The 15,990-nt window shown below is 53.8% G+C and overlaps 1 protein-coding gene across 1 annotated transcript in view; it reads left to right on the plus strand.

Annotated features, from left to right (window-relative positions):
• Positions 1-346: 346 nt before the first annotated feature.
• The window catches only part of LOC103810140 (regulator of G-protein signaling 3-like), a gene marked incomplete at its 3' end in the record, with an annotated part of 61,544 nt that continues 45,900 nt past the window's right edge, over positions 347-15,990 (plus strand). Inside the window, 11 exon segments of the mRNA XM_009083030.1 lie at positions 347-431; positions 2,709-2,759; positions 4,860-4,918; positions 5,585-5,679; positions 6,540-6,608; positions 7,329-7,389; positions 9,721-9,811; positions 13,334-13,342; positions 14,393-14,416; positions 14,845-14,949; positions 15,639-15,744. Of these exon segments, the coding sequence (XP_009081278.1) occupies positions 347-431; positions 2,709-2,759; positions 4,860-4,918; positions 5,585-5,679; positions 6,540-6,608; positions 7,329-7,389; positions 9,721-9,811; positions 13,334-13,342; positions 14,393-14,416; positions 14,845-14,949; positions 15,639-15,744 (755 nt within the window).

The following is a 15,990-nucleotide window of genomic DNA, read 5'->3' on the forward strand; positions in this document are numbered from 1 at the left end:
GCTGATGGCACAATCACAGGGATTTAATTAGAGGACAGGAGACGTTGCAGCTTTCCCCAGGATCTCATTCCAGGAGCAGCAGCAGTGTGGCCGTGGGGCTCGGGGAGGGCAGAGCAGTCTCCATCCTGGCACGAGGCCATGGCACAGGGCTCAGCCCTGTGTGCTCCGCCAGGTGTGCTCCCAGTTCAAATCCCCGCGGCCAATGGGAGCTGTGCCGTTCAAACTCCGCCGATTGGACGCGTGTCCCATGGAAACTGCTGCACTGCCTGCCACTGCCTGCGGGAACGGTTGTCCCGAGCTGGGCTGGGCTGGGAGGGCTCCAATTACGGCTAATTAGTGCCCTGCCATGGAGCACGGCAGTGCCTGCAGAGTGTCGCTCTGCACCCGCCGGGCTGACCCCCTGGGAGCTTCCTTCTATCTCAACACGTTTGGTAAGTGAGGAGCACATGGCTCGGGGAGAAGGGACACACAGTGCCCGGGGGATGTGGCTGTGACCCGGCTGGTGTGGCACAGGGAGCTGCAACAGGTCACAGCCCGAGCCTGGTGTGATGGGGAGGGCTGGGGAGCTCCTCCACAAAGGCATTCTGCCTCTGCTTCTGCCTCGCTGAACCAGAATAATCCCTGGCTCCACTGAGCTGGCAAACTGGGGAGTTCCCTGAAACCACCCTGCAGCTGCTGAGGAGTGCTGCAGTGATCACCAGGTGCCCAGTACCCAGGTGGTTTTTCCCCCTGGGGGTGCATGAGCTGGGGTTGCTGTGTAGGGCTGGCCAGAGCTGTGGCCCCCAGTTTGCTGCTTTGCTTCTTGGGGGTGTTTTTGTGGCTGCTTCAGGTTTGCAGTGTGGGCTTGAAGAAGGTTGTGGGCAGTGGTGGTTTGGCTCTGTGGGCTGGAGTTGGGCTGGGGATGGTTTGGCTATGAGCCTGGGAGCAGGTGAATTGGGCAGCAGAGGCCTTGGCCATTGCCTGTGAGTGTGATGGCTGGGCAGCAGCTCTGTCATGCAGAGGGCAGCTGGGTGCCCTTTCTGGCTGCTGCTTTTTAAGCCACAGTTTTCTGTACTATCAAAGCTTCTGCTTGTTCTCTCGTGAGCAGAGCAGGCAGTGATGCAGTGAGCCCCTTCCCAGGGATGCTACTCCTTCCCCATTTTGACTTGGAAGCGTCAAACTGCCAAGGACAGCCTGGCACCTGGAATTCTGTTGCTGTCTATAGGACTTTGGCCAAGTGTGGCTTCTGTGGTGCCTCTTGACTCTGTCACCAAGTCTGGGCCAAGCATCATCTCTGCAGCCACAGTTCCCTTCATGGGCTGAGCATCACATGGAGTGTGTGCTCTGAGCAGGAGAGCTGTGGCAGGGCAGGGGCAGCACTACCCTGTCTGTGTAGGTGATGAGGAGAGGGTCTTCCAAAGGGCTGATGCCAGGGCCTGAGGTTGTAGATAGTGATATCAGGGTGCTCTGCCTTGTGCCCATGGAGACCTCCTGCCCAGGCAGGATCTGACTCTCCTGTCCTCTGGTAGGAATCCCCACTGGGGTGTGCACTGATGGTTCTTGGCTGCCCCAGCCAGGGCCAATGCTGCATTTTTCCTACAACAAAACAGAAACGCATTTAAGGAGCAGAAACCCAAATTTTCCATGTGTTGGAGATGATCAGTATAGAACAGATTTTCCTGCCTGCTAGGTTTGCTCCCACAGGACATTTGTCTGTCCCCTCCCTTAACCTGGCAAACTTCTCTCATGGGTGGGAACCTGTTTGATTACCATCTTGTGCCTGTTCATACCCATTTTTTCTCTGTTCTCCTTGTGCCAGCTTTGTTCCTTGGCTTGAATTGCCTCTCCTGTGGGGTCCTGATGAAAGGGGCCTGGGTGCTGTCTGTGCTGCAGCTTGTGAGCCTGGCTGAGCCCTGTGATGTGCTGTGCACCCAGGAGTTGTGTGTGGTTTCTCCCTTTGGCCTTCTCTGCACCTATTTTAGTTTATATTAACTTTTATTGAATACCAGGGACCTGGAAAAGCTGTGTCAGGGCCTCTCTGCTGAAGTGCTTCCCTTAGTTCATGTTAGGAATGTATAAAAAGAGACAAACACAAGGGAGAAGGTTTCTCTGACCCTCACTTGGATCCAGGTGGGAATGCAGCCCAAGAACTTGCCTTGGCAGGGGTTGTGTTCCTGCCCACCCAGGTCTGGAGGGAGGTTACTGCTCTGCATATCTGAGCAAATGCAACAGGTCTGTCCAAGCACAGACCTTGGCACAGCAAATCCCTTCCATCAGCTCCGGGTGGGTTGTCTCTTCCCAAGAGCAGCTTCTCTCTCTGATCTTGGAACTGCTACAAACTCCGTGAGTGCTTCCCAGACCAGAGCAGGCTGGGACACCGTGGGGCCAACCAGGCTGGCTGGGGTGTGCTGGGCTGTGGGGTTTGCCCCTTCACATGCTTTGGGGACACTTGAGAGCAAATGCACTGAGAGGGAGATATCCTCTGTTCCTCACTGAGAGGATGACCCATCCCACCTTTTCCCACCCTTCCTACTATGGCCAATTTTGCCTGAAAAAGGCAAATCTGCCCCTTTTCTCCCTGCTCTCCTCCCCTTGGTGGTGATGCAGCCTGTGACTGGGGTGGGGAAGCAGGATGTGTGATCCTTGGAGTCATGGGGTCCCTGTGCTGCCAAAAGCCATGGGCTGGGTGATCCCTGCCTCCTTCAGCCTCTCTCCTCTCCTTCCCCCAGGCCAGCTGAAGCTGTCCATCGAGGTGCAGGGCCGGACCCTGGTGCTGCATGGTGAGTATCCCCCTGGCTGCATCCCAGCATGGCCCCAGGGCTAGTGATGGGGATAAAACTTCCATACGCTTTCTTCAAGCTCTTTGGAGCTTCATGGCAGCTGTTGGGGACAGTCTGGCACAACTGTGAGCTCTTTGAGACTAACCCAAAACCTCCAGAGACCTTAATTTCTGGGTGAACATTGTGTTTTGCATCCACATGTATTTTTTTCTTCTCATTCCATATGAAGAGAAAAAAGGCAAATATCATTTGGAAAAGAACATCTGAAATGCTGTGTCTGCTGAAACCTCTTTTCCATTGGCTGAAGCTATTTGCCACACTGGTCAGGATTTCCAGACCATTTTATTACCTCCAAATGTTGCATTTTTTAACACCAGCAGTATTCCTCAATAGGAATATTTCACCTGGACCAGACTGGGGTTGCTGTCCCTCAAGCCAAGCCACATCTCATCAGGGACTCTAGTCTGGGCATGAGTGCAGGGAAGTGATGCAGCACCTGGGACACCTGACTCAGGCAGGTCCCAGGGCACTGTGTCACTGCAGCTTTTGTGGCGATCATCAGAGAGGCCAATGAAAGGGTCAGAACTAGCTCTTTTCTTTGGGAAAAACCTGTCTGGAACCCTTAGGATTGTAGCCCAGTGAAGGATGTGTGTCCTGCTTTCCTGGCACTGAACTCTTTCAACCAGGAGCTTGTCAGGGCTTAAATATAAGGAAATGGTTAAAGAATCAAGGGAAAAACAAGAGTTTGAAATGGTGAGAGTGAAAATTCCCTCCCTGTAAACAGAACAGGCTCATGGATGAATATGAATATATCACAGAGCCCAGGATTTGGGCTCTGTGCAAGGGGAAGTTAGGGCCCTGGGACTCCCAGTGCCCATGGGGTATGTGGGGGAAAACACCCTCATCCCAGAGACCTTTGTGGCAGGCAGGAGGGGATGGAAAAGATTTTCTCTTCAGCAACTATCCCACCTTACAGCCCAGCCTGCCCTTGCCTGGGATGAAATGGGGTCAGGGGTGGCCTGGTCCAGCCCCACACAGCCCCTGTGCCTGCTGCCCTGTTCCAGCCATGCAGGAATACATTGTAAAGGGACAACAGGAGGAAAATGTATCGGATTTAGTTATTTTTCTTTATTTTTTTTGTTTCTCCCTTCTCCCTCCAAGCTGTGTGTGGTTCCGAGGGTCTGGCACAGGCTTTACCCCAGATCCCTCAGTCTGCAGCAGCCCTAGTGTGAGCTGGGTGCAAGTCCCTGTCTTGTAGTGATGTAGTCACCAAAAGAGGGTCTTGGAAGAGAAAAATGGTCCTGCAAAGGGGGCTCAAGGTCTGGGGCCTGACATCCCTCTGCACCTGCTGGGTGCTCAGGGTTCTTGGTGTGGGCAGGAGGAGGCTGAGTGATGTGGGGTAACCCATGTTACTTTTTGATTCTTCACCCCATCTTCAACCCCACAGCAGGTCTGGCTGGAGGAGGAAGCTCTTGGTGCAGCTGGAGGAATAAACTACCTCATAAAGCACCAGAGGGTCTTGCAGACCTCCTTTCCCCTTGTGCCCTGGGGTTTCTGTTAGGCTCACTGTGTTTTTTAGGAGCACAATCTGTGTGTGACAAAGGCAAAGTCATTGCTGCCTTGCTGGGCTTGTCAAGAGGGAGCTTAGCTTTGTTCTGACAGCCATCCTGTGCTATCCAGACCCTGCTGCACATCTCTTCCCTCGGGACAGCATAGGGTTCTGGCTGCCAGCAGTGGTGCAGTGCAGCATCAGGATGTGACCCTTGATAGTTAACTTGATGATACATTTGACTCCAGGGTGGGGAGCTCAGAACAGGGAAGTCAGGCAAAGGGAATGCAATTTGCCATCTGCATGCTGAACTGCATCTGCTGCAGACCTCACCCATGGATTTCTCTATTTATAGCATGCGTGTGTTAAAGAGAAGAGACAGCAAACCCCTTCCCCTGTTTGAGGGTGAGAGCAGACTGCTGGGGAGGCTGTGCAGGGTCCTCTTGGGGTAGATGGTGGGCTTGGCCCCACAAAGAGGGAGCACCCAGTGAAGCAGAGCACTGTGAAGCAGGAAGATGCTTTGGCATGTGACCATTCCCTTTCATTTCCAGTCATGGAAGCAAAAGGTCTGATGGGAGCAGAGTGCCGTGCATGTGACTCCTACGTGAAGGTGAGTTCTCCTGGCACTTCCTCAGGAGCTTTCTGCTTTTTTGGGGTCTTGTGGTTGGCTCCTTCAAGCATGCTCTGGGCTGCCTGTCTCTTCCCTTTCCCCCTCCATCCCCAGCATGCAGGGAGGTGTTGGGTTCTTGCTCAGTGCTGGATGGCTCATGGGTTTTGTTGCAGTGTCTGCATGGAGGAGGAAGGTGGAGGACAGGACCCTGCTAAGGGCTGTGCCAACCATTCACTGCAAGAACGTCCTACTGGCTGCCCAAGGACCGGTGGGGATAAGTGTTTGGCCAGCACAGTGTGGCTCCAGGCTGTCCTGGAGGTCACTTTGGCAGGCTGCTCCCACCACAGTGTGCACAGTGCAGGAAGCATCTCCCCTACGAGGGGATGCAATTCAGAGACCACCCAGCAGCACTTGTGTACCTCAGCCCTTGATATTTCTGCTCTTTTCCTTCCCTCCTCTGCCCTGAGGACTTTTGTAATGCAATTACTTGACATGCATAAGGCTGAAGTGATCCAATCCACCTGTTAGCTCCAGCTCAGCTGGATCTTTATGCTTAGCTGTGCAGAAAGGTGGCTGTGCCAGTCTCCTGCCATGCAGGGCAGAGCTGGCAGCTGTGTCAGTGCCTGCTTTGAGAGTGCTAACATGCTGCTTGTTCTCCTCCCCAAGATGTCCATCGTGCCAGATGCTGACTGGAAGTGCAGGCAAAAGACAAAGACTGTGCCAGACAGCAAAAATCCTGTCTTCCACGAGCACTTTGTTTTGTGAGTATGACAGGGCAGAGGCAGCTCTGGCCCAGCCCTCAGCACCATGTGAGCACTGAGCACCCACGTGGCTGCTGTCCTGGGGCTCCTCTCAACGCCAAGACCCCGAGTTTGCCTTTGCATTGTGTTCTATAATAAACACTCATCATGCATGAGCAGCTCTGCCACTGAGATGAGGAGTGACAGGCATTCTTCTGCTGGTTTTTGTAGCTGAAATGCCTTGAACTTTGGGGCAGAGCTCTGTGGAGGCTCCCAGAGCTGTCAGCACACAGCATGACAGAGCTGCTCCTGCATGGTCTGACTTTCTTGCTGGGCAGGAGTTGGGCAAACACACTTCATCTCCTAGACCTTGCACCTGCAGTAGTATGAATGAGGTAAAAGGATTCCTACAGTTCCAGCATGTCTCTGCATGGGAAAGGAGCTGCATGGCTCTTATTGTTTCACTAGAGCTTGTCACTGCTGGCTAACCAGCCTGTGCCAGACCTCTGACCCATGCAGTGTTTCATTTGGCACAGGGTGGTTGTTTCAGAGCATGAACTGTGCCTTGTTCCTTCCATTTGCTTTGATGTGTGTCTTTCTGCAAGATTATTTCCCCCCTTAATCCACTCGAGTGGTGTCCCCAGCGCCTGCCCAGGAGAGGTCACATCCCTTTGCAGCTGTCTGTCAGGAATGAGTGAATTAGTGCCACAGTGGCTCGTTGGAGGAGCTATTTGGGGTGGTGCTGCAGTGCTCTGTGCAGAGACTGGAGGAGAAGACCTGGCTCTGAGGAGGCTGAGAGGTGTCCAGCTGTGAGGGCAGCCCTTGCAGAGTGCTCCTGAGGAAAGTCAGTGCTCATGGGCTGTGCCCTCTGCTTCTTACAGCCCAGTGCAAGAGGATGATGAGCAGAAGCATCTCCTGGTCACAGTCTGGAACAGAGAGAGACATTCCAGGTAAGCAGCTGCCATATGATCCCTTTCAAATGGGACTGTTGTGGCAATGAATCTGCCATCTGCTCTGGCCACTCCCTGTGAGATCCTCCAGCACGCCTGGGGCTCCAGGGCTGGCCCTGACCTCAGGGCTGCCCTGCACGAGAGCTGAGGGGCAGTGAGGCAGTGGGGCCAGGACTGGGAGCTGCTGGCAGAGCTCCCTAGCCAGGGACATGCTCATGGGCAGCTGATGCTGGTGGTGGGCAAGCTGGTGGGGAGGAAATCCTGCCCTGCTGTGTGATAGGCATCAGCTGGGCCAGCATTTCAAACCCCTGCAGCCACTTACGCCTGTGCTGCTGGCCAGAGCCAAGTGGGGCTGAAACCTGGCCCTGGACTGGAACCTTCCCAGGTGATAAGAGCCCAGGTGATGAAAGCCCACCACCAAGGGGTCTGGCACCTCTCAGACTGTGCTGTATGCCCAGGCAAGTGCCCTCTGCCTCCTCAGCCAAGCTCTTGCCAGCATCAGGCAGGCTGGAGGTGACCAGGATGCTTCAGCCCTTGCCCTGCTGCAGCTGAGCCATGTGGTTACGCTGTGCCTGCTCAAAGCATGGAGTGGGGGTACATCCTGGGCACTGCTTGGCTCCCAACATGGGCAGGGGTGTTTGTGGGCTCCCAGAAAAGGGGTGCATGTGAAGGGCTGGTGCTTCAACAAGTGTGTGCTGATGGTCCCTGGCTCTCCCACAGGCACAGTGAACTGATTGGCTGCATGAGCTTTGGAGTGAAGTCCCTCCTGACCCTGGACAAGGTACCTCTGTGCCAGAGGGCAGTGTGTGGGGCTGGGGCCTGGCTGTCTGGGGTCGGTGGGTGGGTGTAGTGCTCCCCTGGGGCAGCAGCAGACTTCTCCCACGACGGGAGAAGATGCTCAGGGAGTTCCCTCATCCCATTCCCATTATGGATGGCCGCTGTGAGACTGGTGTTAGTGTGATTGCTGGAGGCAGGGATGGGGAGGCTGTTAGAGGAGGGATGCTAGGGCAAGGGACTGTCACCCCCCTCTGCAGGTGTTAGAGGAGGGATCCTAAGACAAGGGACTGTCACTCCCTTCTGCAGGCACAAAGAGTAGCAGTGACTGGGGGTGCAGAGAGGTGGCCCCAACATGTGCTGCCTGCCCGGCTTGCAGCAGGGCTGCCTGGGGGACAGGAGATGGGATAAGCCTCTTTTAACCTGGTGTGTGTCCCATCTGACACGTGGGTGAGTGGATGCAATGGTGGAGACACTCCAAGGAGGAATCTGCCCAATTCCCTGCGCTCAGCAGCGGTGTGGTGATGGGCAGGGGGCAGGCACAGGGGTTCAGATGTTCCTGGAGGAATTCTGTGCCAGCATCCCTGACCCCGGTCCCGCGGGTTTGGTCCCAGTGCTGCTGCCCCAGCCTGGCTGCTGCTCGCTAGTACAGCTCTCAGCGCGGCTGCCTCTGCCTCCCTCGGGCAGCCTGCGAGCCTCCTGCCACCCACTGAAAAGTGGAAATGTTTCATTCCAGCAGCCAGAGGCTAGGGATTCTGTCCCTGGACAGCCCTGGTTATGTCCTATGGACCTCGGCAAGCTGGAGTGGTTTCATTGGAGTGTTAATACACCACCTGAGGTTGTAGAATCACAGAATACCCTGAGCTGGAAGGGACCCACAAGGTTCATCAGTCCAACTCCTACCCTGCACAGAACACCCCAACAATCCACCCTGTGCCTAAGAGCATTGGCCAAATGCTTCTTGGTTTTTTAAATTTCCACACCTAAGGTGTGGAAACTTCCTCCCTCTCAGGATGTTCAAAAGGTGGCAATGACTTGAGAAAAGAGTGAGATGTAGCTTGAGCATGGCATCCTCTGAAATTTGGACAGGTGAGGTGAAGCTTTCTTATAGCAGTGAGGCAGTGCAGCTCTAAACTACAGCTCTCTTCAGGAGGGGCCTCTGCTCTGGTCATATTTGGCCTCCCCAGGGATGTCCCTTTCCTCCCCGATTTGGGCAGTGAATTTCACAGTGTCATTGCATGCAGAGCAGATGGAGTGTCCCTGTGGGTAGCACCCAAACACAGCACCCAGCTCTCACAGGGGTGGGAGGAGAATGCTGGGGGCATGTGGTTCTTCTGGGACCTCAGCAGGGCTGAGATGAGCCTTGTCCTCTGGGTGCTGCATGATGGTGCTGGATATCCACCCTTCCCCTTTCCTCAGTTTCCTCATTGTGGATTTAAAATGCTCATTTCAAACTGGGCCCCTTCCCCTGGGACCTTGCAACTCTGTCTGACTCTCGGGCTTGGTCCCTCTGGGAGCAGTGGGAGACAGTGCTATCTCCCTGGAAGAGAGGTGAGGGATTGCTGTGGTCAGCTCTGTCCTCTTGGCTGCCCTGGCCACATGGGTGGGCAAAAGGACTTCACTCTGCAGCACCCAGCACTGCTGAGGGCTGGATTGGGCATCCTCCTGTGGTGCTATGGCTGGAGCTGTGTGCTCCCTGTGAGACTACTCTCTGCTGCAGGCACCAGTTAGACTGGACACCTTCTGTTTTTTTGTACTTTGTCCCCCTCTAAAAAGCTGCAAGCTTGTTTCTTCATCAGTACTTGGTCCCTCATTGCAGGGAGGTTGGAATTTTAGCTGTTGCCATATCATAGTTTATAGTATGTTAAAGAGTGGGAATGGACCTCAGAGATAATCCAGTCCCAAGCCTCTGGATGGGGACACCCCCCACCAGAGCAGGTTGCTCAAGGCTTTATCCATCCTAGCTGTGAACACTGCCAGGGTTGGGGCAGCCACAGCCTCCCTGGGCAACATGTGCCAGTGTCTCACCACCCTCCCAGCAAAAACTTCCTGATATCTAATCTAAATTTCCCTCTTTCAATTTCTCCCCATTGCTCCTTGTCCTGTCCCTGCAGTTCCTAACCAAGAGTCCCTCTGCAGCCTCCCTGGAGCCCCTTCAGATCCTGGTGTCCTAAGAGAGGGACTCCAGACTGTGCCTCTCTGTGAGCAAGTCTGAGCACCTCTGTCTGCTCTAACTGCTCCTGGGACTGCTCCTGCATTGGGACCCCCAGGGGTATGGGTTGAGTTAAATGGGAGTGAGCATCTGCCCCTGCATCCACAGCTTCTTCCCTCCCCCCAGGAGATCAGCGGCTGGTACTACCTCCTCGGGGAAGACCTGGGCAGGACCAAGCACCTGAAGGTGGCCATGAGGAGGCTGAAGCAGAGCACAGGTGTGTCTCTCCACGGGGATGTCCCAGGAAGAGTTGGCACGGGTTGGAAGAGGAGTCACCTTTGTGTCAAACCCCAACTCCACTCACCCTGTGTCCCTATGGGCACTGCTCACCCCTGTGGTGCTCAGTGGGCACTGGGACCCCAAAACCTAATGTGTGGGTGACCCTGGCTGGGTCAGCAGGCTCTGTCTCCCCATCAACCTCCTTCCTGCTAACCTGGGGCTCTGTGGGGACCCTGACATTGCAGCCACATCTCTCCCTCTTGCTTGGCCTTTCCTCGGTCTGACTCCTGCCTCTCAGGCTGAATGCTGTGGCCATGCTGTCCTGCCCCTGGGGTCTGAGTGGGATGGTGAGAGCTCTTTCTCCTGCCTTGGTCTTGCTGTGCTGCCAGGGAGTGTGGAGGATGAGAGGCTGCACAGCCCAGGTGTGCAGCCACCCTCGAGCTGCTGCCTGGAGGAGATGTGCCCATGACATGTCAAGGTCTTACATGTAGCATGTGGATGCAGTGTGGGGATATCAGGAGACATGTGCCCTCATCCTGACAGGGCCTTTTCCTTATTTAATTTTAAAAAGCCCAATTAAATTTGATTTTTTTATCTATTTTAGAAGTCAGTCTGGAGACCCAGAGTGCAGCCCAGGACAGCCAAGATGCTGTGACCCTGAAGCAGCTGAAGGTGGGTATGACAGGGCTGTCACCCACTTGGGCTCAGATGCCTTCACGAGGGTGTTCCAAACCAGCCAAGGGTCAGTGTGTTAGTGAGGGTGATGCCAAGGTGAGCACTGTCCCAGCTCCTGTCACACCAGGGCTGTATAGGCAGTTCATTATCCTGATCCAGCACCAGCTGGATGTGATGTGGGTGCTAACCCCACACTCCCTCTTGCATCGGGGGCCAGTTTTCCAGCATATTCCCTGAGGCAAAGCAGTAAGCACTGCCTGGGAGCGATGTGGTGGGGCTGGCAGGCTGCCTGCCACACGCCATCGCGCCTGGCCGGGCCCCGTGCCCCCGTCTGCTCCTCCCCTCCTTCCACTGCCGTGTGCTCTGGGAAGGGACAGGCCCATGGTGGAGCCTCAGTGATTTATAGAAGAGGCAAGGATGGGAAATGGGAACACAAACACGCCGTTCGCATCGGAAACGGGGCCCGCTCGGCCCCGTGATTTATCTGTGCCGAGTTCCGCCCTGTGCTTCCCTCGCCTGCCTGTGCAGTTGTTTGTTTGCCAGGGTAGGACTGAGCAGCACAAACACAGCCAGTGCCACTCTCCTCCCTTCCTCTGCGGCAGTTGCTTCTGACTTGAAAGGTGTGGCTGGGAAGGAAGGCTGATCCTCCTTCCAGCGCCAGCCTGGTAGTGCGGCTACCTGGGACAATGCGCCTGGAGCAGCCCTGGGCAGTGCCTCCCATGGCTCTGCTGGTTCCCCTGGGAGCTCTGGGACTCCTCAGCTCATCTCTAGCCTCCCCTGGCCCTGCCACTCCCTCTGACAGGGAGTCTGGAGTTTGGGTTTCTTCAAGCCTTGCCATCCCCATGTAGGAGTGTGGAAGGTGCTTTCTTCTCCATTGGAACTTCAGCTTCAAGGGATTGTGCCTTGGGGGTTTGAACCTCATCTCCAAGGGATTATACCTTGGAACCTCATCTCCAAGGGTTTGTGCCTTGGGGGTTGGAACCCCACCTCCATGGGTTTGTGCCTTGGGGGTTGGAACTCCATCTCCAAGGGATTGTGCCTTGGGGGTTGGAACCTCATCTCCAAGGGATTGTGCCTTAGGTGTTGGAACCTCATCTCCAAGGGATTGTGCCTTGGGGGTTGGAACTCCGTCTTTACGGGTTGTGCCTTGGGGGTTGGAACCTCATCTCCAAGGATTGTGCCTTGGGGGTTGGAACTCCATCTTCACGGGTTGTGCCCAACACTGGCAGTAGGGCTGCATGGGGCAGACTGAACCCTGCAGTGTGCCCTGCTGGCTGTGCTAAGAGTTTCTCTGGGTCTCTAAAGACTATCCCATGGGTGCAATTCAATCAGCCTCTCTGCTTCCCCCTCCGTGACTTCATGAGCACAAAGCTTGGGGACATGCAGATCCTCTGGGTCTGTGCTTTCAAAAACAAACTGGTCTGTGCTTTCAAAAACAAACTCTGCCTTTCCTTTTTTTTTTTTAAATTTTATTTATTTTTTAAGAAACCCCCAAATTCTCTTCTTTTTTTCTGAGTGTGAGTGGTGTCTTTCATGGAGCAAAGCCCTCCCAGCCTGTGCCTGTGAAATCAAACATCCTCCGAGTGTTTGTGAGAACGTGGCAATAACAAAGTGCTCCGTGCAGCTGAAGAATGCCCTGGGAACAAAAGCTACAGCAGCAGAGCAGGGACTAGGGAATACTAAAGAGTTGACAGGAATTTTAATATAAAACTCTCTCCCTTCCTTGTCACTGAGGCTTTGCAGGAAGCCTCTGGCTTATCGGAAAGCGGCATACAGCGCAGCCAGGGGCCGGGGAGGTGAAAGGTGGCTTCCTGCCATTCTTCTCCAGGCTTGGGTTCCCATGCTCATGCCAGTTTGACTGGGGTTTGTTCCACGCTCGTGGGATACGAGGAGATCAGGATTCCAGCTGCTCCAGACAACTGGGTTTTCATGGGCTAACAGAATTTAGGGTTTCCAGCCATGAATCGTTTCAATGGACTCTGCAAGGTGTGCTCGGAGCGGAGATACAGGCAGGTCTGTACCTCCCCTGGGACCCAGCCCTGTGCCAGTGTGTGTGGGGCTGCAAGTTTTGGATAACTTGATGAGTGGCTGTGGCTTTGCTTGTCATTGCTGAGCTCTGTGTGTGCTGGTTTTGGGGTGCCAACTTGCAATTATAACTTGTAAATAACTTACAGCCATAACTTGTAAATGATAATATTGGAATATAAGCATTTTCAGATGGGTGTGTGTGGCTGCAGTGGGGAAATAGGAGTACTTTTATATACATAGAATACATATTAAAATGCCCAAATACAAAGTATTTGTATTTAAATATAAAATGCATATTTACTGTTCAACTTGAGATAAAAATGCTGACGGTAACAGCATTAAGCTGTGAGGTGTTGTCTCACTTTCCCCCTCGTTAGAGGAGGGAAGGAGCAGGGTGCTACTGTCTCTTTTAAACTTGTTTTAGTGGATTGGGGAGCCAACGGCCACTTACTTTCTGAGGAGCAGCTTGCTGTGCTCTATAGAAGCTGTTCCAGTTCTCTCGGACCTGCCTGGTATGCAGTGCCAGGTGCTGTTTTATCATGTGCAGGTCCCAGTCTCCTGCATCTCTGAACACAATTTCCCCTCCATGAGAGCCCTGGATCAGGGCTTCCAGCTCATGGTCAGCTTCTGCATGCACTCCTGTGCTCATCTTTCAAGTCATGTTAAAGCTACCGTGGGGAACGGTGAATATCGGGACTTGCAAATGCAGCAGCTTAGCCCAAACTGCTCACTTCTTGCTGGAGCTGTAGTGATGGTCTCATGCAGGAACGCTTCTCTGCCATCTAGTCATGACAACTGACTCTGGTTTGTGTCTTAGACCCCCTCAGTTCTCTAGTTTGACAAGGTCTTCTGCATTTTTTTGATGAAGTTATGGATACAGGTAGTCTCTCCCCACCTGGCACTCACCCACCTCAGCTTATGCCAGATGCTTGTAGTTCTTAGTTCTGTGCATAGCAGCAAAAATGGGCAAAAAAATGAACTGCCTGTGGTGGTGGGAGCTGAAGACCATCAGCAAGGAGAATCTGCTCTTCAGTGGCACAGGGAAGGTGTCTCAGTTGGTGGGGGACAAGAGGCAGACAGTGGGAGAATTCTCGGCACAGGGTCAGCCCTGGGCTGGGCAGTGCCTGTGGGGTCTCTGAGGTGGGAGAGAATCTGGGCTTGCTCCTGAGGTGCCTCTGCTGCAGAGCTCAGATGCTCTGTGCTTGGTATCGGAGATGGAATCATAGAATATAGAATATCCTGAGCTGGAAGGGACTCGCAGGGATCGAGTTCAACTCCTGCTTGGACTGACCTGTGAGGTTGGTTCGAAGGTGCAGAGCCACAAGCAGCTTCCTTCCCTGTGTGAGGATCTGACAAACTCCAGAGAGAAAACTGTTCAGTATAGTGGGACTGGACCTGTGTTTTGGTCCTGCCAGGGAAAGCAGTTTCTCTTTTGAAGCCTGGTTTTATGCTGAGCAATCAAGCAAGGTACAGGGAAATGCAGACTCCCTCTGTTTGCCCTCCCATGGCAAAGGAGTGAGGAACCAGACCTGCTCCTTGGCAGCTTCTGCTGAATTCCTCATCTTCTCTCCGTCTGTTTGGTCTCAGAATAACACAGGTCAGATGTTGGATTTTAATTTTCTTTTCTCTGTCAGTAAAACAAGCTCTTGACTAATGTCTTGGGGGCTAATCAAGTATTTACAGGATCTCTCATGCTGAGCTGCTGCTGGAAGCCAACAGCAAAAAATAAGCATCATTTCATTAATAAGCTCAATGCTTCTTGAAGCAGGAGGAGAAATGAGCCTAAATCAACAGAGCATGCATCCTCTCCAGGCTCAGGGGAGGGAAAACACACTCAGCCCAGTGGAGGAGGTGATGCACACAGAGCCTGGGCCAGCACAGATGCCTTGAGGACAGGAGTGTGCTGATCCTCACAGCTCCCTGCAGAGCAGGAGTGCTCCCATTCCTCTATTATCCAACAGGAAATTGAATGTGTAAGTGACTTGCTTAGAGAAGTCGTGTTAGAAGTCAGTGTTGGAGCCACACTGTCCAGTTTTCCTTTCTAATGGCTTATCAGACCTTTCCTTACCCTTACAAGAGTCAGGAGCAGAGACTTGTGTGTGCTCAATAAACACTCCTTTTGCAGCTTGACTTGACATTGCTTTCAGCACCTTTCAGCCCCTGCAGCAGGGGAGACCTGTTGTCTGTGGGGTCACAGTGACAACCCTTCCCCATGATGATTCCTTCTCCAAATGCCATGTGTCTGCACTTCCAGAGGCTGTGGCGCAGCTTGGGAATGAGGGGGAATGTGCTCCCATCACATGCAGCAGCTGCTTTCCCACTGACCAGGTGACTCTGGTGTCTCCCTGCAGATCACAATCCCTCGAGGGGCTGATGGGTTTGGTTTCACAATCTGCTGTGACTCCCCAGTCCGTGTGCAGGCAGTGGACTCTGGTAAGAGATCAGATTGTGTTTATCCTTCTTGCTTTGAATGAATGACTCTGCTCCTCTTTTGCTTCCTGGAGCACATAGTGATTCCAAAGCTCCCACTCCTTGCAGGACTATAGTTACTTTCAAGAAACTTCACTTAATGAATTCTCTGTTGCCTCTAGTGAGGTCAGAGCCCACTGAGTTGCCACTGTGTCACTAGTTCAGCAGTGTCTTCAGTAAGTTGCAGAGATTTAGTTCCCTTCCCACTCCAGCCTAAGAACTGTCTGGTTAGAAAACCTATGGAAAGCAGCTGGGGAGGGTAGGTCAGACAAGACACAGAGGGGAGCAGGATGATGCGAGCCCTCAGTTGCTTGAGTAGATCCTCTTGTTGTGGGCCTGCAGGATGAGCTTGGTATCTCAGTTGTACCCTGGTGCTCCCCACTGCACCCCAGAAAACATGGGAAGTTCATGCTATAGCTCTGGGAGAGCATTTATGGCTCTGTCCTGGCTGTATGTGTGAGCATGCTGGAAGGTGAAGCTCCAGGCTAGCTGGGCCCACTTCATTGTCAGGTGTTGGGGGTAAGAGTTGTTTTGGAGGAGTGAGTGTGCAAGCTGTGAAGCTCTCTGGGTGTCTCCTAGCCCCTGGGCTTCTCCTCCCTCTCAACCTCAGCTCCCTGGCTGGCAGGTGACTGGCATTAGTCTGTCCCTCACAGGTGGCCCAGCAGAGAAGGCAGGTCTGCAGCAACTGGACACGGTGCTGCAGCTGAATGAGCAGCCCGTGGAGCACTGGAAATGTGTAGAGCTGGCACACGAAATCCGGTGAGTACTCACCCCCAGTGTGAGAGGAGGGATGGCTTGAGAGAGCCCAGGGCAGGGCAGCAGGAGCTTTGAGTGACTGTGGGAAGGGGAAGGCTTTGAGGGCTACAGAACACTAGGAAAGGATTCTCTGGAGTAGAATGCAGGGGCTGGGGAGGGCAGGACAGGGGGAGAGGCAGTGGAGGGAGGAAGAGCTGCAGGGCTCGTGGCTGGCTAAGTAAAGGGGGGTGCTTCACTCCCTGCTGCCCT

This window comes from Acanthisitta chloris, unplaced genomic scaffold (assembly GCF_000695815.1).
Source record: "Acanthisitta chloris isolate BGI_N310 unplaced genomic scaffold, ASM69581v1 scaffold16579, whole genome shotgun sequence".
In the NCBI taxonomy this organism is placed as follows: Eukaryota; Metazoa; Chordata; class Aves; order Passeriformes; family Acanthisittidae; genus Acanthisitta; species Acanthisitta chloris.